A 22,614-nucleotide genomic window follows, 5' to 3' on the forward strand; every position below is an offset into this window, starting at 1 on the left:
TATATTTTGTATGACAAATTCAGCGTTGAAAGTTTATTAATCTATTTAACATGAAAAAAGTTTGTACAACAAATGGACCCTAAGTTGAGAAAACTCAAAAATGTTCTGCAGCTGGTTGCCTTAAACTTTTAAGTTTTCTCAACTTTTTTATTTTTTTTTACAGTGTAGTAGTTAGATGCTATTTCTATTCTATTTTGGTAGATATATACTATTTGCACCTCAGTATTGTTGTACCTTAACCGGATGCAATAATAACATGTGTAGTGTAAATTATTATAATTATTAAAATTATTAAATGGATGCCGCATCAATGGGACAATAAAAGCCCTCCCTACACTGACCCCTAACCCTACCCAATAAATGCTTTTATTATTAAACATTTCGTTAGGCACTTTATTTCCATTTTTAGAACATTTTCTTAATTTTTATTGAAAGTAAATGCCTTTCCGATGTGATGTGCGATGGTAAAAAAGAGAGAAGAGCGAGCTCTGCAAAAGGCGGATTCGAACCCGGGTCGATCAAAACCAAAATCCTCAAGCCTTACGCTTTACTGACTACACCACAGAAATCGCTGAAATACACGTCTTTTTTTCATCTTGTTCGGCCCAACCAGGCATTTTTAGGTGGAGCTAGTGCGAATAGCACCTGCCAACAAGGCACGCTATTTGCACTTGGTGTAAATAGACATTCCGTATCATAATATCACGACCCCAATGTGAAATCACATGAATTCCAAACACCAGGCGAATGAAAGACAGCTGTCCATTACTGACCGATTGCAGGTAAGCGCAGCTGTACCCTGAGGGAGAGCGAGATAATGTATATGATAGAAAAATGATCTCGAGACATATGCTTCCTTTAAGTTTCGTCGAGGGTTAAAAAACATACACCGTTATAGTTGTGACTCTGCAACGTCTGTCAGCGGGATGCGTTTTCTCACATGAGAATAATATCATCCACATGATATTATTATTTTTCTTAACATGAAAATGTGAAACGATATAATAACCATATACTGACTCGAATGTATATGAACGTTCTGCACGATAACTGGCGCGCTCTGCTTATTAGCTTTTTTTCTGCTCACGCTGCTTGAGCTTATGATGCTTTTGTTCTTTAGGTCTTTATTTTTTGTTTACAAATATTATTTAATGTTTTGAACTGAAAGAAACTCTTAAGATTATAATGTAAGCTTGTTGTGTATATTGCCTAATCATAAGTTTGTTTGGAAATGGTGACAAAAACATGATGAATAAAAAAAAAGTCATTTAAATAACAGAGTGTCTATTCACAACAAGAGCAAATAGCGTGCATTGTTGGCAGGTGCAATTCGCACTAGCTCAGCCTAATAATGCCAGGTTGGGCCAAGCAAGAAAAAAAAGACGTGTTTATTTCAGCGATTTCAGTGGTGTAGTAAAGTGTAAGCCTCATGGAGAAAGCTTTTGACACGATCAACCCGGGTTCGCATCCGCCTTTTGCAGAGCTCGCTCTTCTCTCTTTTCCCTTCACACATCACATCGGAAAGGCTTATACTTTCAATAAAAATTAAGACATTTTTCTAAAAGTGGAAATAAAGTGCCTAACGAAATGTTTAATAATAATTAAAGCATTTATTGGGTAGGGTTAGGGGTTGGTGTAGGGAGGGCGTTTATTGTCCCATTAAAGGGATAGTTCACCCAAAAATGAAAATTCTGTCATCATTTACCTCAAGTTGTTCAAAACCTGTAAGAGTTTCTTTGTTCTGCTGAACACAAAATAAGATATTTTGAAGAATGTTTGTAACCAAGCAGAAAGAGCAACCACTGACTACCATAGTAGGGAAAAAGATACTATGCAAGTCAATGGTTGACAAAAAAACCCTAAATAACGACTTATATAGTGATGACGATTTCAAAACACGGCCTCATGAAGCTTCGAAGCGTTATGAATCAGTGAGTCGAATGAGCAGTTTGGATCGCCAAATTTCAGCAGTTTGGCGGTTTGACACGCGATCCGAATCATGATTCGACTCACTGATTCATAACGCTTCGAAGCTCTATGAGGCCGTGTTTTGAAATCGTCATCACTATATAAGTCGTTATTTAGGGTTTTTTTGCGCACAAAAACTATTGTCGCCGATTCATAAAGTTATTTTAGAACCACTGTAGTGAGATGGACTTTGTAACGACGTCTTTAGTACCTTTTAAGGGTCTTGAGAGTGAACCGTGCATTGTGCCAATGGAGGCCTTTCAGAGCCATCAGATTTCAACTAAAATATCTTCATTTGTGTTCCGAAGATGAACGGAGGTCTTACGGGTGTCGAACGACATGAGGGTAAATAATTAATGACAGAATTTTCCTTTTTGGGTGAACTAACCCTTTAATAATTTTAATAAATATAATCATGTTATTATTGCATCATGTTAATCTACAACAATACTGAATAGTATGTATCTGCCAAAATAGAGTATAAATAGCATCTAATTACTATTTACACATATTGCAAAGAACTGCTACTTTTACATGGTGTAAATAGCATCTATCTAATATTCAAATATTCGTTTTTTATGAGCCCAAATATTCTAATACAATATTTTGGAAAAATGCCCATCCCAAGTTTCCATCACTTGTTTCTGATGCAATACTTCAAAATGTGCATAAAAACAGGGTGATGGAATCACTTTGACCCAGTCAAAAGTGTGAGTGCTCAAACATTACATGAGTGTGATGTGGCTCTGAACAGCACTGGACGGCCGCAGCGTGCTATCGCAGCAGTTTCCAGGCAGAACGAAGCGGTGCTGCGCTTCACGTCCACACATGATGCAGCTGTAGATTATTCCAGCATCAGTGCCCACAGAACAGGGGCCCGGAGCCGCTGAAAACCCGCCCGCAAGTGCACATACTTATCTCAACACTCCACTCTCTGATAAGAGCAAAGTTCAGACTCTTGTTTTTCTGCATAAACTTTGTGATGAAACAAGCACTCGGAAGGTTTCGCAATTTGCTGGGAAGTCAGAAGTGGCTATTGAGAAAATCTGGAGCCCAACACAGTCCTATAAAGCTTCAAACGCTTTGAACCCAAGAACTCAGCATGCCAACGTGTTGAGCAATCACTGCAGCACATTTTTCCTCCCACATGGTGTAGTCATCCGCGGCAAACAATGCTATTCTTTTGCTTTTTTTCATTTTAAGTTTTAACCAAGAACTCAAACTCAGGATGCGCTAAAAATGAACCATGGACACTGAGAGTGTCATTTTCTGGAAACATGCTGTGACTTACATTCCAAAGTAGTGTTGTCACGATAATGTAATTTCTAATTTTGATACGATACCTTAAAAAAATACTGATATTCAATACCAATTTTGATACCTCAAGGAAAAACTGTCATATGTGACCCAGGAGCACAAAACCAGTCATGCGTCTCACGGGTATATTTTGTGGCAATAGCCAACAATACATTGTGTGGGTCAAAATTATCCATTTTTCTTTTATGCCAAAAATCATTAGGATATTAAGATCATGTTCCATGAAGATATTTTGTACATTTCCTACCGTAAATATATCAGAAATGTATTATCAGTAGTAATATGCATCGCTAAGGACTTCATTTGATCAACTTTAATGGCGATTTTCTTAATATTTAGAATTTTTTGCACCCTCAGATTCCAGATTTTCAAATAGTTGTCTATCCAGTGAAATTCTAGGTAACTCATGAAACACAATCAATGTCAAGCACACAAAACATTTGGATTCATGCTGATTGACAGAGGTACGTGTATAGTAGTTTCGGTTTCGGTTTTCATAAATTTGTTTAGTTGACGTATGACGTTTATAATAAATGCTGTTTATACTGAATGACAATAAATTATGTTAGTTTTATAATTACAGTATATTTTTCATTCCTGTTTGGTTCTATATATGTATTTAAAGGATTTTGGAGTGAGGCGATTTATAATTTTTTTTAAACATTAATTTTACATTATTTCCGACTGCAATAATAAAATGTAACGTACACCGATGCAACTTATCTGTTTTATTTTACTTGTGATTTTCTCTCAACAATGCAATTTATACCGGTGTGCATCTTATTTTCCAGAAAATACAATATTTGCACTTACTGTCTGTTTTGATTTAGCAAATTAATTATGCAAATCAGGTAATAATGCAAATGCTCCGACAAAATGAGCATGCACGATTTCTTAGCTTGCTTGAGTGTGGTAATTTGTGAAGGATGCAGTTTACTGAGACTGTACAGCATCCAGATCCAGATACCTAAATCAGGAACCTGAAACTGACATCATTTCATTATCAGTTGATGAATTACTGCTGTTGTTATAGCAAATAAACAGTGTCTTGTGGACAAAATGGCCATTTTCAATATTTCAACAATAATGATGCGGGACAAATATAGTGCTGATTTTGGTGCAAATTCTATAATAAGCCCTAATTTACATAGCAAAGCATGTGTGCACTGAATTGAATGCCAATGACCTCATTTAAATGCGCATGGCACGACGCTGTGCAGGTGAATAAGGCTTTTTTTGATTAAATACTGCACGCTGAAGTGGCACAAAAGCTGAATTTTGCCTGATTGGTGAATTAGCATTGTTTCACACCATTAGGCAAATTGTGTTTCACTGTCATCAATGCTAAAATGATCATTGAAGGTCTCCAAATCAATTCTTTTTTGGCTCAGCTCACATGAAATGGTTACTGTCATCATAGCAACAAAGTCACATATGGAAATCCATGGTGAAGGAAAACTGAATTTTAAACGAATGGGTAGATTGGGGGAAACTATTTGAAAAAGAACATCCAACTTTACCCCCAGGTTCCAGCTGTTGAAGCGAGCCTCAAAGTCACTATCATCAGAGGAGATGGGCAGCCTCCTGTGTGCCTCCGCCTGGAGGAGAAAAACACAGTGAGGAACAAAGAGAGACGGCAAATGATGTCCAGGGATGGAGAGCGCTGACTGAGATTCAACGCCATCACTGAGTTTGAACTTAACCTGCTAGACAAGGGCAGAGATCCCCAGCTCATGATAATAACATTATAATGTAACATTCCTCAACCAGTAACATATAGAGTATAACAGGTCCTTTGAAAACCACTTTAATCCACTCTTTTTATCATTTGGAAGAACAGTTTTTAAGATATTGACTATTCATTGTGAGCTCTGAAAGATACTGTATGAATCAAAAGAGAAATCTGAAAAATAAAACAAAAATGTTATAAAAGCTAAACATTTGTTTAAAAAATGTGTTATATATAGGGTTGGGTATCATTTGAATTTTATTCATTCCTAATTTCGATACCAATAAGGTACAAAAATGTTTAGATATCATTCTTATTGCAGAACATTTAATTGTAGCTCAATACCACAAACAAAAATCAACAGACTAAAGAACACTTACACAAGAAACTTAGCCTATGGTTTAAAAATAGCATAGCAAAAATAACTAGCCTAACTAATATAAATTCCAAGCATTATTAAAGACAATTAAACACTTTAGCAATCACACTAATAAATAGAACTAAACAAATAAAACGTGTTTCAAGATTTCCAGGTATTCAGAACAAAACTGCACTTTATAAAACAAAATATACATTACACATATAGTTACAAAAGTTATTCAGTCAAGAACAGCTTTGTCTTTTGTTGTTTGATTAATGTTATTATCGGGACGGCAGCAGGAATATTAGGCTGCTGTCACCTTAAGAGCTGCACAGATAGCTGTGTATTGATTCTGAAGTGAATCAATGAGTTGAATATGGAAGACGGTCTAGCAGAAGCTATATATTTAACTTTATAATGTGTTAAATTTTGAATTTTTCCTTACACAAACCCATTGATTCACTTCAGAAGGCCTTTATTAACCCCCAGAGCCGTGTGGAGCACTTTTATAATGGATGGATGCACTTTCTTAAAATTTTGGGCTACCATTCACTGCCATTATAAACCTTGGCAGAGCCAGGACATTATTAATATAACTCATGTTCGTCTGAAAGAAGAAAGTCATATACACCTAGGATAACTTGAGGGTAAGAACTATCCCTTTAAGTAACCGATTTTCGATTATCCAACCCTAGCAATGTATATAGTCACAAAAATATTTAAATATTTAAGTCACATTAAAATATTAAATCAATGTTAAAATAAAAAAATGCTTATAGATGTTTGATATAGAAGAGAGAGAGTGAGAGAGACACAGTAACTGAGAGATGGCTGGAGACACGGACATCATGGTACACCAGATGTTTGACTGTTCCACATAATTTCTGCTTTTCCCTTCACATGCAGTAAATTCCTGCGGAGGGTCACATGACATCCCGCCCCTCTTTGTTTTCAGGCGCTGCTCTTTTGTCAGGACTATCCAGCTCTTTATGAGCTCTATATAATTTGAAAGTTTCCAGGGAACTGTTGTTCCAAGTTCACTTTCCTGAGTTCAGCTTCGGCTCTTCAGGAAAGAGAAGCAAGGAAATGTCCAATAAAGCTCAATTCTAATGAAGTACATGGATCCTGCTGAAGATTAATAGGACTGTTGGAAGGGGATAGTTCACGTTGAGCAAACAACTCACGTTACAGGAAGGTGTCTGAACCCAAATACCTGATAAAAACTGGGACACATGGGAACAATCCTGGTTATAACCCAACGATATAGAACTTGTGTTAGGTTGAAAGGTCATGGTGATTCTGTGTGGTCAATTGGTGAAAAAAACCCTGTGAGGTCTTTGGTTTCAGTGTTTTATTGAAAGAAGTTCAAGCTGAGATGAGTTGAAATCATAACACTCACCATCTTGGCATCATCCTTGATATTGTGTTTGACGGGACTTGAGGACAAGGGTCTAACTGGTGACTTATCGCTGAGTAACTTCCTGTGGAGGAGAAAAGATTTCAGATGGTCATTCTCACCTCATTTTTAAACAAGAGCCAAATGTTAACCAGTATCGATGCTAGCTCCCTTATTCTGAAATCCACATGCACGGATGCCTTTCTGTGTTTAACATAAAAAAGCTTCTCTTATATATGTGATGGAAACATTGCATCATCTTTAACACATGGTCCATGTTCCTAGTATAAAGCAACAGCAGACCTGCCACACACTCATGCCTGTCGGGGGCATTTATTACATATAATTTCCAGTTGACTGATATTTATGATCTCTTTCTTTGCCCAGATAATTCCCGTTGATCAGCTACGCCGAGGCCACCAACGACAACTTCAAAGGCTGAGACGCACGCGTCTGACTAGATGTCGCTGATCTCAACAGCCATGACACATTTGTTTCACGGGCAAATTAAGAACGTGTTCTCGAGCTAATTATGAATGCTTAACGCAAATCTCAACTAATTAAACTAATCCCCGTTAGTCAAATGATGAAGAGAGGGAGGATATGATGACTATATGAAAGTCGCGACAAGTATTTGGGAACACATACACCCTCTTTTTTCTATGGTTTCTTTTGGACTTACTATTAAGCTCTAGCCTAAAATACACATCAAAAGGCAGTTTTTTTTATTTTGCTGTCAATCACATAGCTGAATGCACAATTATTTATGTACTTATAGCAATGATGACTGGATCCAAATATGCACAGAAGTACATGCATCGCTGCGGTAAAACAACAGTACCATGATACACTAATCTAATGTGTCATTAAACCACATCTTAAAGTGTACTGTTGTCATTTGCATCTAAGCATATCAATTTTTTCAGCACTCTTCACCTCTCACATTTTACCCTGTTGAAAACAAAGTAAAATGAAGTAAAATTAAGTCTTAAATGTGATGCGTATCAGATCTGCGTCATGTGCGACAGGTCTTAAAGTGACAGCAGCCTAATAAACCTGCTGCTGTGATCTTTCATTAATGTTCACTAGAAGGTGACACAGGAGTGGATTTTCAAACCTCTCCCGTCCCACTTCCACAAAAAAAAATCCCGTCCCATCCCAATCCCACAAAAAACTGGGGAGAAATCCTGCTCCGTCCCAATCCCAGAAGAATGACTCCCGTTCCCTCCCACTCCAGTGTTGTGTTTTTCTGGTCGTAATCTGTCAGTTACAGTAAAAAATCCAGTACAGATCAGAGCATGCCCACTGAGTTGAATAAAAATCCAAAATGTAGTTTTTGTTGTTTTATTGAACTGAAAAGCCAGCTTAAACAATGCACACACATTAAATTCCATGTAAATCATCTTTGCAAACAAACAAACACAGGCACGCACGCACACGCACACACAGTCTTGCAGCTGGCGTATGGCGTTTTCACACCGTCTTTTTGGTTACTTCAGATTATCCAGAAATGTCGGTGAGCACAACTGAGGTATCATTTTATCACGACAGTAGTCGTTGCAGCTTGGCTTTCATGTCTGACTCCATTTTGATTATGATTTTTGCAGCCACAAAGTCCATGGCATACCAACTTGGTGAATTACCGCCACCAACTGTTACGGGTGTGGAGCACGTCATTCACTTAACCAGCCACACCAAAGCAAACAGGAGAGCATAAAGAGACAGGGCAACTAGACTTGAGTTCAAAATTTCCATGAACGGTATATATGTGTATATAGTTGGTATCATAGTGTTATTACAATTCCCAGTCCCGCCCACTCCCACTGAATTTTTTTCCTCTCCCGCCCCAATCACGTGATTAATAGTGATTCCCGAAAAAAAGTCAGCCTCTAATGTTCACCCAAAAATGAAAATTATCCCATGATTTACTCAAGCCATCCTAGGTGTATATGGCATTCTTCTTTCAGACAGACACAATCAAAGTTATATTAAAAAATATCATTAATCTTCCAGGCTTTACTTTTGGCAGTGAATGGCGGTCCTGATTTTGAAGTCCAAAAAAGTGCATCCATCCATTATAAAAGTGCTCCACACAGCTCCAGGGGGGTAATAAAGTCCTTTGTGTAAGGTGTAAAGGTGTTTGTGTAAGAAAAATATCCATATTTACAACTTTATAAACTAAAATAACTAGCTTCCGTATGCATCGATTTACGGCGAAAGAGTGACCCGACCCTGACCTGACGCATTGCGAAAAGCGCAGAGGATAGAGCAAAACAAAACACAGGTCAAACGCCGATAAAAACGTCCTACGTCAAGCGCCTTTTTGACAGCTGACCAATGACAAGCGAGTACCAAAACCTTACTCGTTTCAATAACAACAAGAAAATGGAGAAGGTGCCGGTAGATTGACTAAACACAAGTAGCATGTCTTCAAATTGACTTCTGTTAAGTCTAAAATATGCCGCAAACTGCGCATTATCCAACCGGAGCTCCAGGACTAAATTATTGTGAGCACTGTTTTCTTCGCTGTATAATGTCGTGCACCCACAAACGTCGTTGTGAACCGACATTCTCTCCCCGTTAACTTCAAAAGCCAACACAAGAGCCAACTTTCTCTTTCTAAACATTTTGTATCGCTGCACCACACAGCACTCTTGTTGCAGCTGTTGCTATAAACGGATTCAACGGCAACAACATAAACAAGCGCTGCTGCGCATGCACACTTTTATGGCCCAAACTTAACTTCCGGTAGACGTCCGCAAAGAATCAATAACAACAGATTGCGTTATCTTTCTTATCGTAAGACCTTAGAGAAGAAGAAAAATATCTTAATTTGTGTTCTGAAGATGAACGAAGGTCTTACGGTTTGGAACGACATGAGGCTGAGGAATAATGACAGAATTACAATTTTTGGGTGAACTAACCCTTTAAGGACCGTGTAATGTGTTTTCTGTATAGTGGCCTATATAAATTCTTGCGTGCTCACCTTATAATCATGCAATGCATTAGAATAACATGTTTCTTTGTTTCATAATATAAGATTAATGTTGGGAACTTAAAGGGGTGGTAAAACACATTCTTTTGAAGGCTTGACTGTGTTTGTGGGGTGCACTGTAACATGTGTTCATGCTTCGTTTAAAAAAAAATTGCCTTATTTTTCATATATTTGACCTTTATTCTACACTGCTCTGTCCCTCCTTGTAAAACGGTCTGATGCTTTCCGGGTTGTATGAAGCCGGTCCCTCAAAAATACGCAGTGGGCTCTGATTGGTTAGCTGGCCCAGTGTGTTCTGATTCGCTAACCGCAGTGCACGGTTGTCGGAAACGTCACGCCCCTTCCCTGGAGGCTGTGCTTTGGTCGGCGTCAATAAAACCATATGAGAACATTTGAGTGAAGATGATCGAGCAGAACCTGTTCAGTCCTCAAGTGTAAAGACTGCGGATCTATAATGATCGCTACTGAATGGCACTGTAACTTTTGTATTTTTAGAACGATTATAGCCAAATATCTGTCGCAAGAACTATTAACCCAAAACAAACACTAAGCACTGGCTTTACTAGTAAGTTAGCCAAATCACACACAGAACCATGTTTAGCATGCCTGAAGATAAACAATACATAAAAGCTCTAATCAAAGAATCATTTACACTAATGTCAGGTTCGCTGTTGAGATTTTAACGTTAGTGTTTGTAATGTTAGGTGTTCGTCGGATAACGTTAAGTATGAATGAGCATTTAACAGACTGGTTTGCAGAACAGCGCTGTCATCTGTTTACTTCCTTGCTACAACATATTACAGGAAAACACATCGATGAAAAATAAATCAGACTTACAGGTTGTGGCCCGTAAACAGCTTCTGTTTGTAAATCCAGCTTTCAGGACAAGCCGTTGTGCATATCCTGTATTGAACTCGCGAAGTTTGTGGAAGTTTGTGTTGTCCTCCGTGAAATGTGCAGCGCGCGCGTCGTGCATCCACGCACCGGCAGTGTTTTTTTCACGCAGCTGACGTTGTGCAAATCCGGCATTGAAATCGCGAAGACGGTGGATGTTTTCCTCTGTTAGATGTGCTGCAGGAGCCCTGCGCGCCTGATTCCCCGCTGACTCAAACACACGTGCATATAACATGCTGTGTGTTAAACGCTCTGCAACGCACCCCCGTCCCAAGGAAGGCTGAACAGAGCAAGTACCCCAGACCTGCAATCCGGATGGAAATAACAGCGTTTCCTCTGCATCGCGGCAACAACACTCCAGCCTAACTAACTTATACCACAACAGCGCCGCGATACAAAATGGCCTCACCCTCCCTTATTTAATATTCTCGGAGGAGGGGTTTATGTAAATATTGAGCCTGTTGATGTCACCAACCCTGGAGGAATGTGTGTAGTCGCCTACTGGCCGTTTGCTGTAGTTCTTAGAAACTGATTTCTTTAAAAGCAAATATCTCCCTTTGCTTTAAACTTTGAACGTTGTAACTTTGCAGATGTTGTTTATGCTCAAGCAGCAACATTACACGCTAGCTAAAGTTAGAATAGTGAAATCGTGGTTTACCACCCCTTTAAACAAAAATCGCCATTAATAAAGGATAAAGCGAAAGTTGTTTTACACTCTGTGACAAAGGCCTATTACATACCTAATTTAAATATTTTGCGGGAAACATAAATCCGATCAGTTATCCAGATGATGATCGATTTAAGAGCGATTAATTAGTCAATTTGTGTATATAGGGTTAGGGTTAGGTTAGGGTTAGGGTTAGGGTTAGGGTTAGGGTTAGGGTTAGGGTTAGTTATATATATATATATATATATATATATATATATATATATATATATATATATATATATATATATATATATATAGGCTATATGTGGCTCTGTTTGCACACTACATCAAAGAACAGATCTAAAAGGGCACAGCAGCTAAATCTGCTGGACTGCATGCATACTACACACACACGCAGTCTACCTTCCCTTTGAGATGTCAGATGAGGCCAGCCATTGTGATTGGCGCCTGGCCGTTAACAGGTGGATGGGGATAATTGAATCAGATGAGAGTGTGGGATCAAAGAGCTGTGGGGGCAGATCGTGGAGGTGCTGCTGCCCCGCGGCCTGATTAAAGCCCATGCCCTGACCTGCAGCTGCTCAGAACAGCCCCAGTCTCAGGGACACGTCCTCATCCACACCACTTAAAAACACAAGGCCAAAGCATTCATGCGTACTTGACTCAAACCTTGGACTCGGGAACACATCTGATGTCTCTTATGGCAGTCGCTGCCGCTGTCGCATTTGGCAACGGTTGGAGACTCTGGCTAATGTTTCCGGTGAGCAAATAAAACCCAAACATTCAGACAAGGAGGTTCATATGAGGAAACTATGGCAACTAGGTCTTTAGATGATCTGAACATGTGAGTTCTGGATGGTTGCTAATGCTATGGTGTTGTTAGGAAGCTACTTATGTGGTCATTGGTAGTAAGTGCATTACTAGTCTTGCTATTGTGTGGTCACTAAAGGTGCGGTCACATTAGCAAAATTTCACTCTTTTTCTATTGTCAATAGTGTAGTGATTCATGAAGCACAGCTCACACAGAAGACACAGAAATTGCATGACCAAGTGAAGTCAATGGGAAATCTGCATGGGGAAATCTTTCGCCCTGTATGTAGTTACAAATCATGTGAACTCCTATGAAATCCTTAGTGGATTTCACCAGCGAAAATATGCAGAACGATGGTAAATGTGACCGGATGTTAAGGCACACTGATACACAGAAAAACCGCATTCTTCCATCTAAATTGCATTTGCTCTCAATGCAAAATGCAGAACAGTTAGTTCATGCGTTCATGACCTCAAGGCTAGATTATTGTAATGCTCTACTGGGTGGTTGCCCTGCTCGCTTAATAAATAAACTCCAGCTGGTCCAAAACGCAGCAGCTCGAGTTCTTACTAGAACCAGGAAGTATGACCATATTAGCCCAGTTCTGTCAACACTGCACTGGCTATTAAACATTGCATACATTTTAAAATCTTGCTAATTACTTACAAAGCACTGAATGGTTTGGCTCCCCAGTACTTGAGTGAGCTTTTAACACATTATACTCCATCACGTCTATTGTGGTCTCTAAACTCTGGCCAGTTGATAATACTGAGAATATCAAAATCAACTGCAGGCGGTCGATCCTTTTCCTATTTAGCTCCTAAACTCTGGAACAGTCTTCCTAGCATTGTTCGGGAAGCAGACACACTCTGTCAGTTTAAATCTAGACTAAAAACACATCTCTTTACTATTGCACACACATAGAACATTATCAATTTATATTATTCAAATCAGTTAAATGATTGTTTTTAGGCTGCATTAACTAGGTCAGCCGGAACCGGGAACACTTCCCATAACACCTGATGTACTCATTAGATTACATCATAAGAAGAATGGCATCTACGCTAATGTTAGTCTCTCTGTTTATCCCGAGGTTTAGAGTAGTCAGCCGTATCCAGATCAGATGGTGGACCTGCGCAAGACACAACCACAGCGCGGCCCTGAAGTGTCAGCAGAGACCGTCAACTAGACTCTCCCCTGTGAAGGCCTCCTTCACTTCACTCTGTACGGATGAAAATGTTATCAAAATGATCAGAAACAACTAAAAACACTGTATTAAGAATGCCAGACAAGTAATTTGGCGGACATTTTGAAAAGAAAAACGGCGCACCTGCGCACATACGTACTCAAATGTGCTTGCGATACACTAAACACGTAGGCCTAATGCTTACATGCATGCCGTCACCGTTCTCACATATTCACGTTTTTGGAAGTTTACACAAAGATGATAATGGCCTCGTTTTTTTTTTAAACTATTTCAAATCCTATTTCAAAGTTTGTTATGCAAATGAACGGCCAGAACGCATGAATAGTTTTCTATTTTAGTTGAAATGGTGTTTTGTAAGTCGCCCCGAAGTAAATAACTAATGTTTTTTTACAACGGAAATTAATCAAATCAAAAACTTAATTTAGCTTGGACAATACATTTTTTCTAGAGCTGCTGTACAGCCTCAACTCTTCCATTAGTTTGCTACCTGATGGCTTCAGATTTTACTATCTTAAAATTGTCCTAAGTTTGCTTTGCTAAATTTTAATCACTAAATGCGAAATGTCTCATTTCAACCAAAAATTTAATTAACATTGACATTTGACAAACTTCAAGAATGGCGACAATCAAAAAATGCAGAAAGATGAGCTCTTAATATCACAACTCAACAACAAATAACTAATAATAATGAAAAAACAACAACAAAACGTAAAAAAGCCAACAAAAAGCTAAACAATAATCCTATAACAGTAACCACCACATCATGTATTCATGCTGCAATGCATTCTGGGAACTCACAAACTCAACATTTCAGCAATATCGTTGTTTTTTCAGGACTAGATTTGGGTGAATTCTGTTGGTCTAACATGGGTTTTTAGTTTCCAGATATTTTATACCACTATATTAGGGCTGCAATTGGTTTTCAATCATTTTGACTCCTCAATGACCAACACAATATTTGAAGGCCCCCGCCCCACCCCAAATATTTTAAAATATTTTCTGTATTTGTGCTCTAATCATGACAATTGTGATTCCAGACGTTTCCGGTTATTGAGAAAGAAAAAAAGAAATTTTTCAGTTTACATATTGATTTTGATTGTATGTGTTGTTGCTAGGGTGTCCTGGGTGTGCAGTCACTAAGACACTGCTAGGCACTGCATGAATTAAGTATGAGCAACAATAATAGTGAAGCGTGCCTCAGCAAACAATCTAAAGTTCATACATTAACCCATAACTGAAAAACAAGACGTGAAACTCTTCTGGCAGCATTAAACACACATCACCAGACATCTTTGAGAACATCTCTCAGATCTGTTACACACGCGTGTTTAAGCCTCTCTAAACTCAGCTGATATGCTTTAGGAGACAAATTTAAGTGAAGAACGCCATCAGGTGGACAAACATGGAACATGTCAACACTTTCACAATACTGTACTTTTAACATTCACTCTAAAAAATAAAGATTCTTTATTGGCTTTAATGGTTCCATGAAGAACCTTTGACATCCATGGAACCTTCCCATTCAACAAAAGGTTTTTGTAGTTGAAAATGGTTCTTCAGATTATTAAAATGTTCTTCACACTAAGAAAATAATGGTTCTTTGGTGAATTAATAATGATTTTTCCATGGCATCCTTGCGAAAACCTCCTTTTGAAAGCTTTATTTTGAGTGCTGTGCCATTGCCATTATTTTATGAAAATTATAGACACATCACAAGCTCATTTACATAATGAAAGAAAAAAAACACCATAGAAATTACACCGATCAGGCATAACATTATGACCTAATATTGTGTTGGTCCCCCTTTTGCTGCCTTTTTCGAGGCATGGACTCCACTAGCCCTCTGAAGGTGCGCTGTGGTGTCTGGCACCAAGATGTTAGCAGCAGATCCTTTAAGTCCTGTAAGTTGCGAGATGGGGCCTACATGGATCGGACCTGTTTGTTCAGCACATCCCACAGATGCTCGATTGGATTGAGATTTGGGGAATTTGGAGGACAAGTCAACACCTCAAACTCGTTGTTGTGCTCCTCAAACCATTCCTGAACCATTTTTGCTTAGTGTCAGTGTCAGCATTATCCTGCTGAAAGAGCCACAGCCACCAGGGAATACCGTTTCCATGAAAGGGTGTACATGGTCTGCAACAATGCTTAGGTAGGTGGTACGTGTCAAAGTAACATCCACATGGATGGCAGGACCCAAGGTTTCCCAGCAGAACATTGCCCAAAGCATCACACTGCCTCCGCCGGCTTGCCTTCTTCCCATAGCATCCTGGTGCCATGTGTTCCCCAGGTAAGCGATGCACACGCACCCGGCCATCCACATGATGTAAAAGAAAAACATGATTCATCAGACCAGACCACCTTCTTCCATTGCTCCCTGGTCCAGTTCTGATGCTCACGTGCCCACTGTTGGTGCTTTCGGCGTTGGACAGGGGTCAGCATGGGCACCCTGACTGGTCTGCAGCTATGCAGCCCCATACGCAACAAACTGCGATGTTGTGTGTATTCTGACACCTTTCTATCAGAACCAGCTTTAACTTCTTGAGCAGTTTGAGCTACAGTAGCTCGTCTGTTTGATCAGACCACACAGGCCAGCCTTCGCACCCCACGTGCATCAATGAGCCTTGGCCGCCCATGACCTTGTCGCCGGTTCACCACTGTTCCTTCCTTGGAGCACTTTTGATAGATCTGACCACTGCAGACCGGGAACACCACACAAGAGCTGCAGTTTTGGAGATGCTCTGACCCAGTCGTCTAGCCATCACAATTTGGCCCTTGTCAAACTCACTCAAATCCTTACACTTGCCCATTTTTCCTGCTTCTAACACTTCAACTTTGAGGATAAAATGTTAACTTGCTGCCTAATATATCCCACCCACTAACAGGTGCTGTGATGAAGAGATAATCAGTGCTATTCACTTCACCTGTAATGTTATGCCAGATCGGTGTATATTTACTGTAACAGCATATATACAAAAAGTACATATTTTTTTGGAGAATATGAGTTTTTTTATTAAAATCTTTATAACTTAAATTCAATAACAAATGTCTCTAAGTCGATGCATATTTGCAGATGTACTTTACAATGTAAAGAATTGCAATTCAAATTACAGTAATGCAAATTATATTTCTGGCTTTACAGTAGGCAACTAGCAATTTGAAGATTTGCTCATTGTCATGGAAATAATGGCAGTACTGGTGAATGGAGTGTTAACTAATAGATATCACCACTCTTCCCCACTTGATTAATCACAGGGCATTAAGTATTACAAGCTTCTGAAATGTTATGTTTAAATATGCAAATGAGGCATTATCTAATTAAAAATGCACTGATTTGCATACATTTCATTCTACTGACAGTATCACAGCTAAAGGTTTTTTACAGAGACAATTTTGGATGTCTTTTTATCACGTAAATCAGAAAGACTCAACAAACATTTTTTAGGAATAATGATATGAACAACCCCCTCAACCTTCAGAAGGAATAAAACATTGGTGAATAAAATGTTTGGTGCATGTAAGTGCTACTGAAGTGGAGATTTCTGAAAAGATTTCACCTGTAGTGTCTCGTCTTAATGGTCCTAAGAGGGAAAATTAATTTTGTTTTATTTTCCTTCCTTTTGGTTAAAGGATTAGTTCCCTTCAAAATGAAAATATCCTGATAATTTGCTCACCCCCATCTCATCAAAGATGCTCATGTCTTTCTTCAGTGGAAAAGATATTACGTTTTTTTTTACGCTAGACGTAGGCAGAAGTACCGCCCCCGTGTTTACAAAGCGCACATGCAAAGACGAATACAAACATCCTTTAGCAAAAAAAAGGTAAAACAACGATGTCGGACAATTTTGAAGTTGAAGATGGAGTGTTTTTTGGTAAAGGGTGTTTGTATTAGTCCTCGCACATTCGCTTGGGGTGGTACTTCCGCCTACGTCTAGCATGACCTTTTTGAAGTGATTACATAATCCTTGGCACGTCGCAGAGCAGCACAAGATGAGCAATTTAGGTTAAAAAGTATATGAATGTTTATTTTTTTTAGATAATGTCCAATGGTTTGTCTAGATAAGACCCAATTCCTCGTCTGGGATCGTGCAGAGCCTCTGAAGCCCTTCCTGTGAAACTGCATTGATTTGGACCTTCAACCGTTGGTTGCCATTGAAGTCCATTATGTGGAGAAAAATCCTGGAATGTTTTGTATGCAAAAACATTAAAACTTCAAACAGTGTTCAATAGCAACGGGCTAAAGAAAAACTCCCATGAAAACCACAAAAGCAGAAAAGCTGTTATATCACCACCTGACTGACTGAAAGCAAACACAGCCACATCAGAGAAGAGCAGGGAGCTCGACGCTTTAATCTGATCTAAATGAGAGTGACACATAAAAGACACGGCTGCAATTTTCTCCAGCAGGACTTGAGTCTGTGATCTAAATGCCTTTAATGGTCTTCTCCAAATAGAGCACTGAAGCACAAGTCCAGGCTTCCTCTATCTGCTGACTGCTCCGATTGAGAGAGCTCTGATTTCAGAAGAACCTGTTTAATCTTAAGCTCGGAGGGTCAATGGGCTCTTTGAGTCATGAACAACACAGGCCTCGTGTGGCTAAACACATGCATGTGTCTTCGGCAGTGATTCTGCCTGGCATAGTTGAGGTTTCAAGACCTTTTCACACCAAGAGCGACACGACAAAACAACATCTCCACAACATCCACACCAAAACTTTCTCACTTGGTGAATGTTCATACTTTTTTTAATTGAAAGATTTGTTGCTGCAAAAGTTCACACTTAGTGTCTGAACACGAGTCTAGAGATCCTGTCTTCTAAATAGCAAAGCATAATGTAATAACTGCACATTTATATTAATAAAATTAAATTAAATGTTCAAATGTTCAATCATGTAATAATTTTCTCAAAGCATAATAAAATAATGTTCATAATATAATAATGTGATAACAGAAATTAATTACTTTATGAACTCACCAAAAACCCTGTCATAAATTTCCAACCCACCCAAAAAACGTAAACATTTTAATTGGCAATGAAAGGCTGTAAATACAGTATAAATATAGCAAAAAAAACTTTTTAAAACAATAAGCAATTTACAAAAATTATATATATATTTTTTTTTCATAAGGGTCTTTACAGTTATAGTTTACCTCCTCAGTGTGAACAGGCCTTACACATTATTTCCAACTCAACATCTCAAGAAGTTTGGGGTTGGGAATATTTTTTAATGTTTTTTGCTATTTTATGCTCACTATCGACCTCAACATTAGTTCATGCGTTCATGACCTCAAGGCTAGATTATTGTAATGCTCTACTGGGTGGTTGCCCTGCTCGCTTAATAAACAAACTCCAGCTGGTCCAAAACGCAGCAGCTCGAGTTCTTACTAGAACCAGGAAGTATGACCATATTAGCCCAGTTCTGTCAACACTGCACTGGCTATTAAACATCGCATACATTTAAAAATCTTGCTAATTACTTACAAAGCACTGAATGGTTTGGTTCCCCAGTACTTGAGCGAGCTCTTAACACATTATACTCCATCACGTCTATTGTGGTCTCAAAATTCTGGCCAGTTGATAATACAGAGAATATCCAAATCAACTGCAGGCGGTCGATCCTTTTCCTATTTAGCTCCAAAACTCTGGAACAGTCTTCCGAGCATTGTCCGGGAAACAGACACACTCTGTCAGTTTAAATCTAGACTAAAAACACATCTCTTTACTATTGCATACACATAGAACATTATCAATTTATATTATTCAAATCAGTTAAAGGTCCCATATTGTAAACCTTTCTGGAGTTTATTTTAGGTGTTGATGTCCTTAAGAATATATATATATTTGCGGTACAAGTACCAAAAACCATCGCAATATATTTTTACAGCTCCTTTCTCACAAACTCTGATAAGAACAGGTCGATTTTGGCCTGTCTAATTAATATTCATGAGCCTCTCTTCTGATTGACCAGTTCGGAAACAGCGGCTGTGGGCGGGGCATGAGGAATTTGACGTCACATAACTCAGAGAAACAAAACGGCTTGTCTAATGAGACTGCTTTGTTTTAATGGGGATTCAAAAATAAGAAGTGGGTGGATTTTTATCATTGTAGGGTGGTTGTGTTCACACACTGTCAACACTGTTCACAAACTGTGTTCACCACATTCATATCCAAACATAATAGGTGACCTTTAAATGATTGTTATAGGCTGCATTAACTAGGTCTGCCGGAAACGGGAACACTTCCCATAACACCTGATGTACTCGTTACATCATAAGAAGAATGGCATCTACGCTAATATTAGTATCTCTGTTTATCCCGAGGTTTACAGTTTATCAGATGGTGGACCGCCGCTATATAAATGAAGGGGACTTGATTCAAAATATAGTCGCAGTTAAAACCTTAATATTGTGAAATATAATTACAATTTAAAATAGCTGTTTTCTATTGTAATATGTTTAAAAATGTACTGTATATCCTGTCATCAAAGTTGAAATTTCAGCATCATTACTCCAGTCTTCAGTGTCACATGAAACAGTAATACTTTTGTGGGAATGGTGATACATTCTCCAAGATTCTTTGAATGAATAGAAAAGAAAAACAAGTATTTGGTATAAAAATCACATTAGTGTTTCAGGATGAACTTTTGAGTGTTTTCATTTTCACATTAAACATATGAAACAAGTATTTGCCTGTTTTATTATTATTATTATTAATCACTCAGCCCTGTGCATCAAAGGCCTGTTGTCCTAAAATAGGCTTTGTTGTCTAAATACAAAATATCTTCCCTAAATTCATTTGATTTTGGGGTGAAATACAATATGACCTGGACATGTGTGTCCTTGATGGGTTATTCATCCATTCAAACGCTTGTCCTACGCAGGATCGTGGGGATGCTGGAGCCTAAATCACGCACTTAATAAATCACATTGCATTTCAACACAGCAGCAGTGAAGATCGACAGGAGGTGGAGTCAGTGTCATACCTGTGTGTGCTTGAGAGGGGTGAGGTGGACCATGTGCCATCAGCCTGACCCAACTCACCAGACACCCAGTCCGGCAGCGCTGCAGATCCCTGCTCCTGCTCCGAGCTTCCCAACAGCGGCTCATCAAAATAGATGGACTATAGGAAAATTAAGCTCAATAATCACCATGTTCATGTTGCCTTATACAAGTCAAGGTAAAGACACGCATCAAGAGGAAAGCTAAATGTCAGTGCAGCATTTACCATGTACGTGGGTAAAGTCTTGAGGCCGCCCGCTTCAGGTTTGTGGGTAAAGGGACCCTCTAAAACACTTTTTCTGAGCATGTGCAGAAGAAGTCGGGCGTACATGTTACGATTCTTCCTTCCAGTCAGTCCAGAACCACAACTCACAGGATCACACAGCTTTTTAATCCACAGCGCACAGCGCTGGCGCTCTGATGGACAAATGTACTTTTGTAAAAAAAAAAAATACATATATATATATATATATATATATATATATATATATATATATATATATATATATATATATATATATATATATATATATATATACTGTATATATACACTGCCGTTCAAAAGCTTTTGATCGGTAAGTCTCTTAAGCTCACTAAGGCTGTGTTTATTTATTTTTTAATTTATTTTTTAAAGGTAATATTGTGAAATATTATTAAAATTAAATATTATTAAAATGTAAAATAACTGTTTTCTATGTGAATATATTTTAAAATGTAATTTATCCCTGTGATCAAAGCTGAATTCAGTGTCACATGATTCAACTTTTGACCAGTAGTGTGTGTGTGTGTGTGTGTGTGTGTGTGTGTGTGTGTGTGTGTGTGTGTGTGTGTGTGTGTGTTTGGGGGGGAGGGGGGACAAAATGTCAATGGCATTATGGGGACAAAATGTCATAATAAAGATGCCAATATCCTAGATCCTTGTCCTTGTGGGGACATTTTTGGTCCCCATGAGGAAACAAGCTTATAAATCATTAATGTAAAGATGCAGAAAGTTTTGTGTGATGGGTACGTTTAGGAGTGGGGTAGGGATAGAGTGTGTGTGTGTGTGTGTGTGTGTGTGTGTGTGTGTGTGTGTGTGTGTGTGTGTGTGTGTGTGTGTGTGTGTGTGTGTGTGTGTGTGTGTGTGTGTGTGTGTGTGTGTTTTTGCAGTATTCTCACCTGTCTTGTGTGTCAGTTTAAGCACATACGGCTTCATGTCGACCAGGTAATGATCAAACTCAGAGTCCAGAATACCAAAGGAGTCCTGGTCACTCATGTTGCTCCTGACAAAACAGACAAACGAAAACACCCTGCACTTTAGTGTACACTTCAGAGGTAATGCAGTTTTAGGTCATTGTCATAGCAGACAGACACAATTGACAGACATGTCATGATTTGTTCAGCCAACAGAAATACAGTCACGCTTTTACAATTCTTATGAATACATAATTAGCATGTGATGTAACTTAGTTCGTGCATATATTTTATATTAACTCACCAGTTAGCAGAACTCATTCACAAATACTGAGAAGCTTTTAACTTCTGTGATATCTTTATAGAGTGCTAATGCAAACACAAGTAAGTGTCAATACTTGTCGAGCACTAAATCATTATTAATAAACATAATAATGTCTTCTTGTAGTGTTGTTTGTGGCTGTGATTGTGCACTTGTTGCTACTTTACGCTCCCAAACGGTTTCAAACTGACACCCTGTGAAGTCATATATCACAAGCGTCCTTCATGTTTCAAAATAAAAGTCTCAACTCCATATCAGAGTCTGAAATGTTGTTTATTATGTTCTTTATCATTCATTTCGTGTACTGTTTGTTATTTGTTCTAATTACTGAGCTTGGTTTTGTGTCGTTTTTAGTTTGCTTTCACTGTAAGTTTGTTAAACACATTATACAAGATTTATAATAAAGCACATTGTCAAAACAAATTTGAGAACTAGCTGTTGTATTTTACAGCTTTAAAATTCAGCAATGCCACTCACATAAAAATTATTTAGCCTTTGTTTCTATATTTTAACTTTATGTTTTATATTATATGAAGATGCATTTACTACTTTTAATTGTGAAGACTGACGGAAAGGAGCTCATTATTTGTGGCTTCATTCCGGTTTTCGTGAAGAGCGTTTCCGTTTCCTAGCAACCATAAGATCGCGTGTTAAACAAACCCTTATCACTGCCATACAGTGCTCCTATGACCATATGGCTTGTGACTGCCATTTATTATGAATGTGTTGCGTTTAGTTTAACCTGATTTTTAGGAAACTTAATTTATGTTTTTAAG

General features: G+C 38.5%; 1 protein-coding gene across 2 annotated transcripts in view; it reads right to left on the reverse strand.

Moving 5' to 3' along the window:
* The window catches only part of cep112 (centrosomal protein 112), a gene marked incomplete at its 3' end in the record, with an annotated part of 236,226 nt that extends 214,166 nt beyond the window's left edge, over positions 1-22,060 (reverse strand). For both annotated transcript variants that reach the window (XM_079815822.1, XM_079815823.1), the window contains exons 1-6: positions 21,821-22,060; positions 21,502-21,605; positions 20,570-20,760; positions 20,328-20,464; positions 6,775-6,856; positions 4,806-4,883 (exon numbers count right to left, since the gene is read on the reverse strand). In XM_079815822.1, the coding sequence (XP_079671948.1) occupies positions 4,806-4,883; positions 6,775-6,856; positions 20,328-20,464; positions 20,570-20,760; positions 21,502-21,605; positions 21,821-21,837 (609 nt within the window). In that variant the 5' untranslated portion in view covers positions 21,838-22,060. The remainder of the gene's footprint in view (positions 1-4,805; positions 4,884-6,774; positions 6,857-20,327; positions 20,465-20,569; positions 20,761-21,501; positions 21,606-21,820) is intronic.
* Between the last annotated feature and the right edge of the window lie 554 nt (positions 22,061-22,614).

The sequence above is a fragment of the Gobio gobio genome (assembly GCF_949357685.1).
Source record: "Gobio gobio genome assembly, chromosome: 1".
Lineage (NCBI taxonomy): Eukaryota > Metazoa > Chordata > Actinopteri > Cypriniformes > Gobionidae > Gobio > Gobio gobio.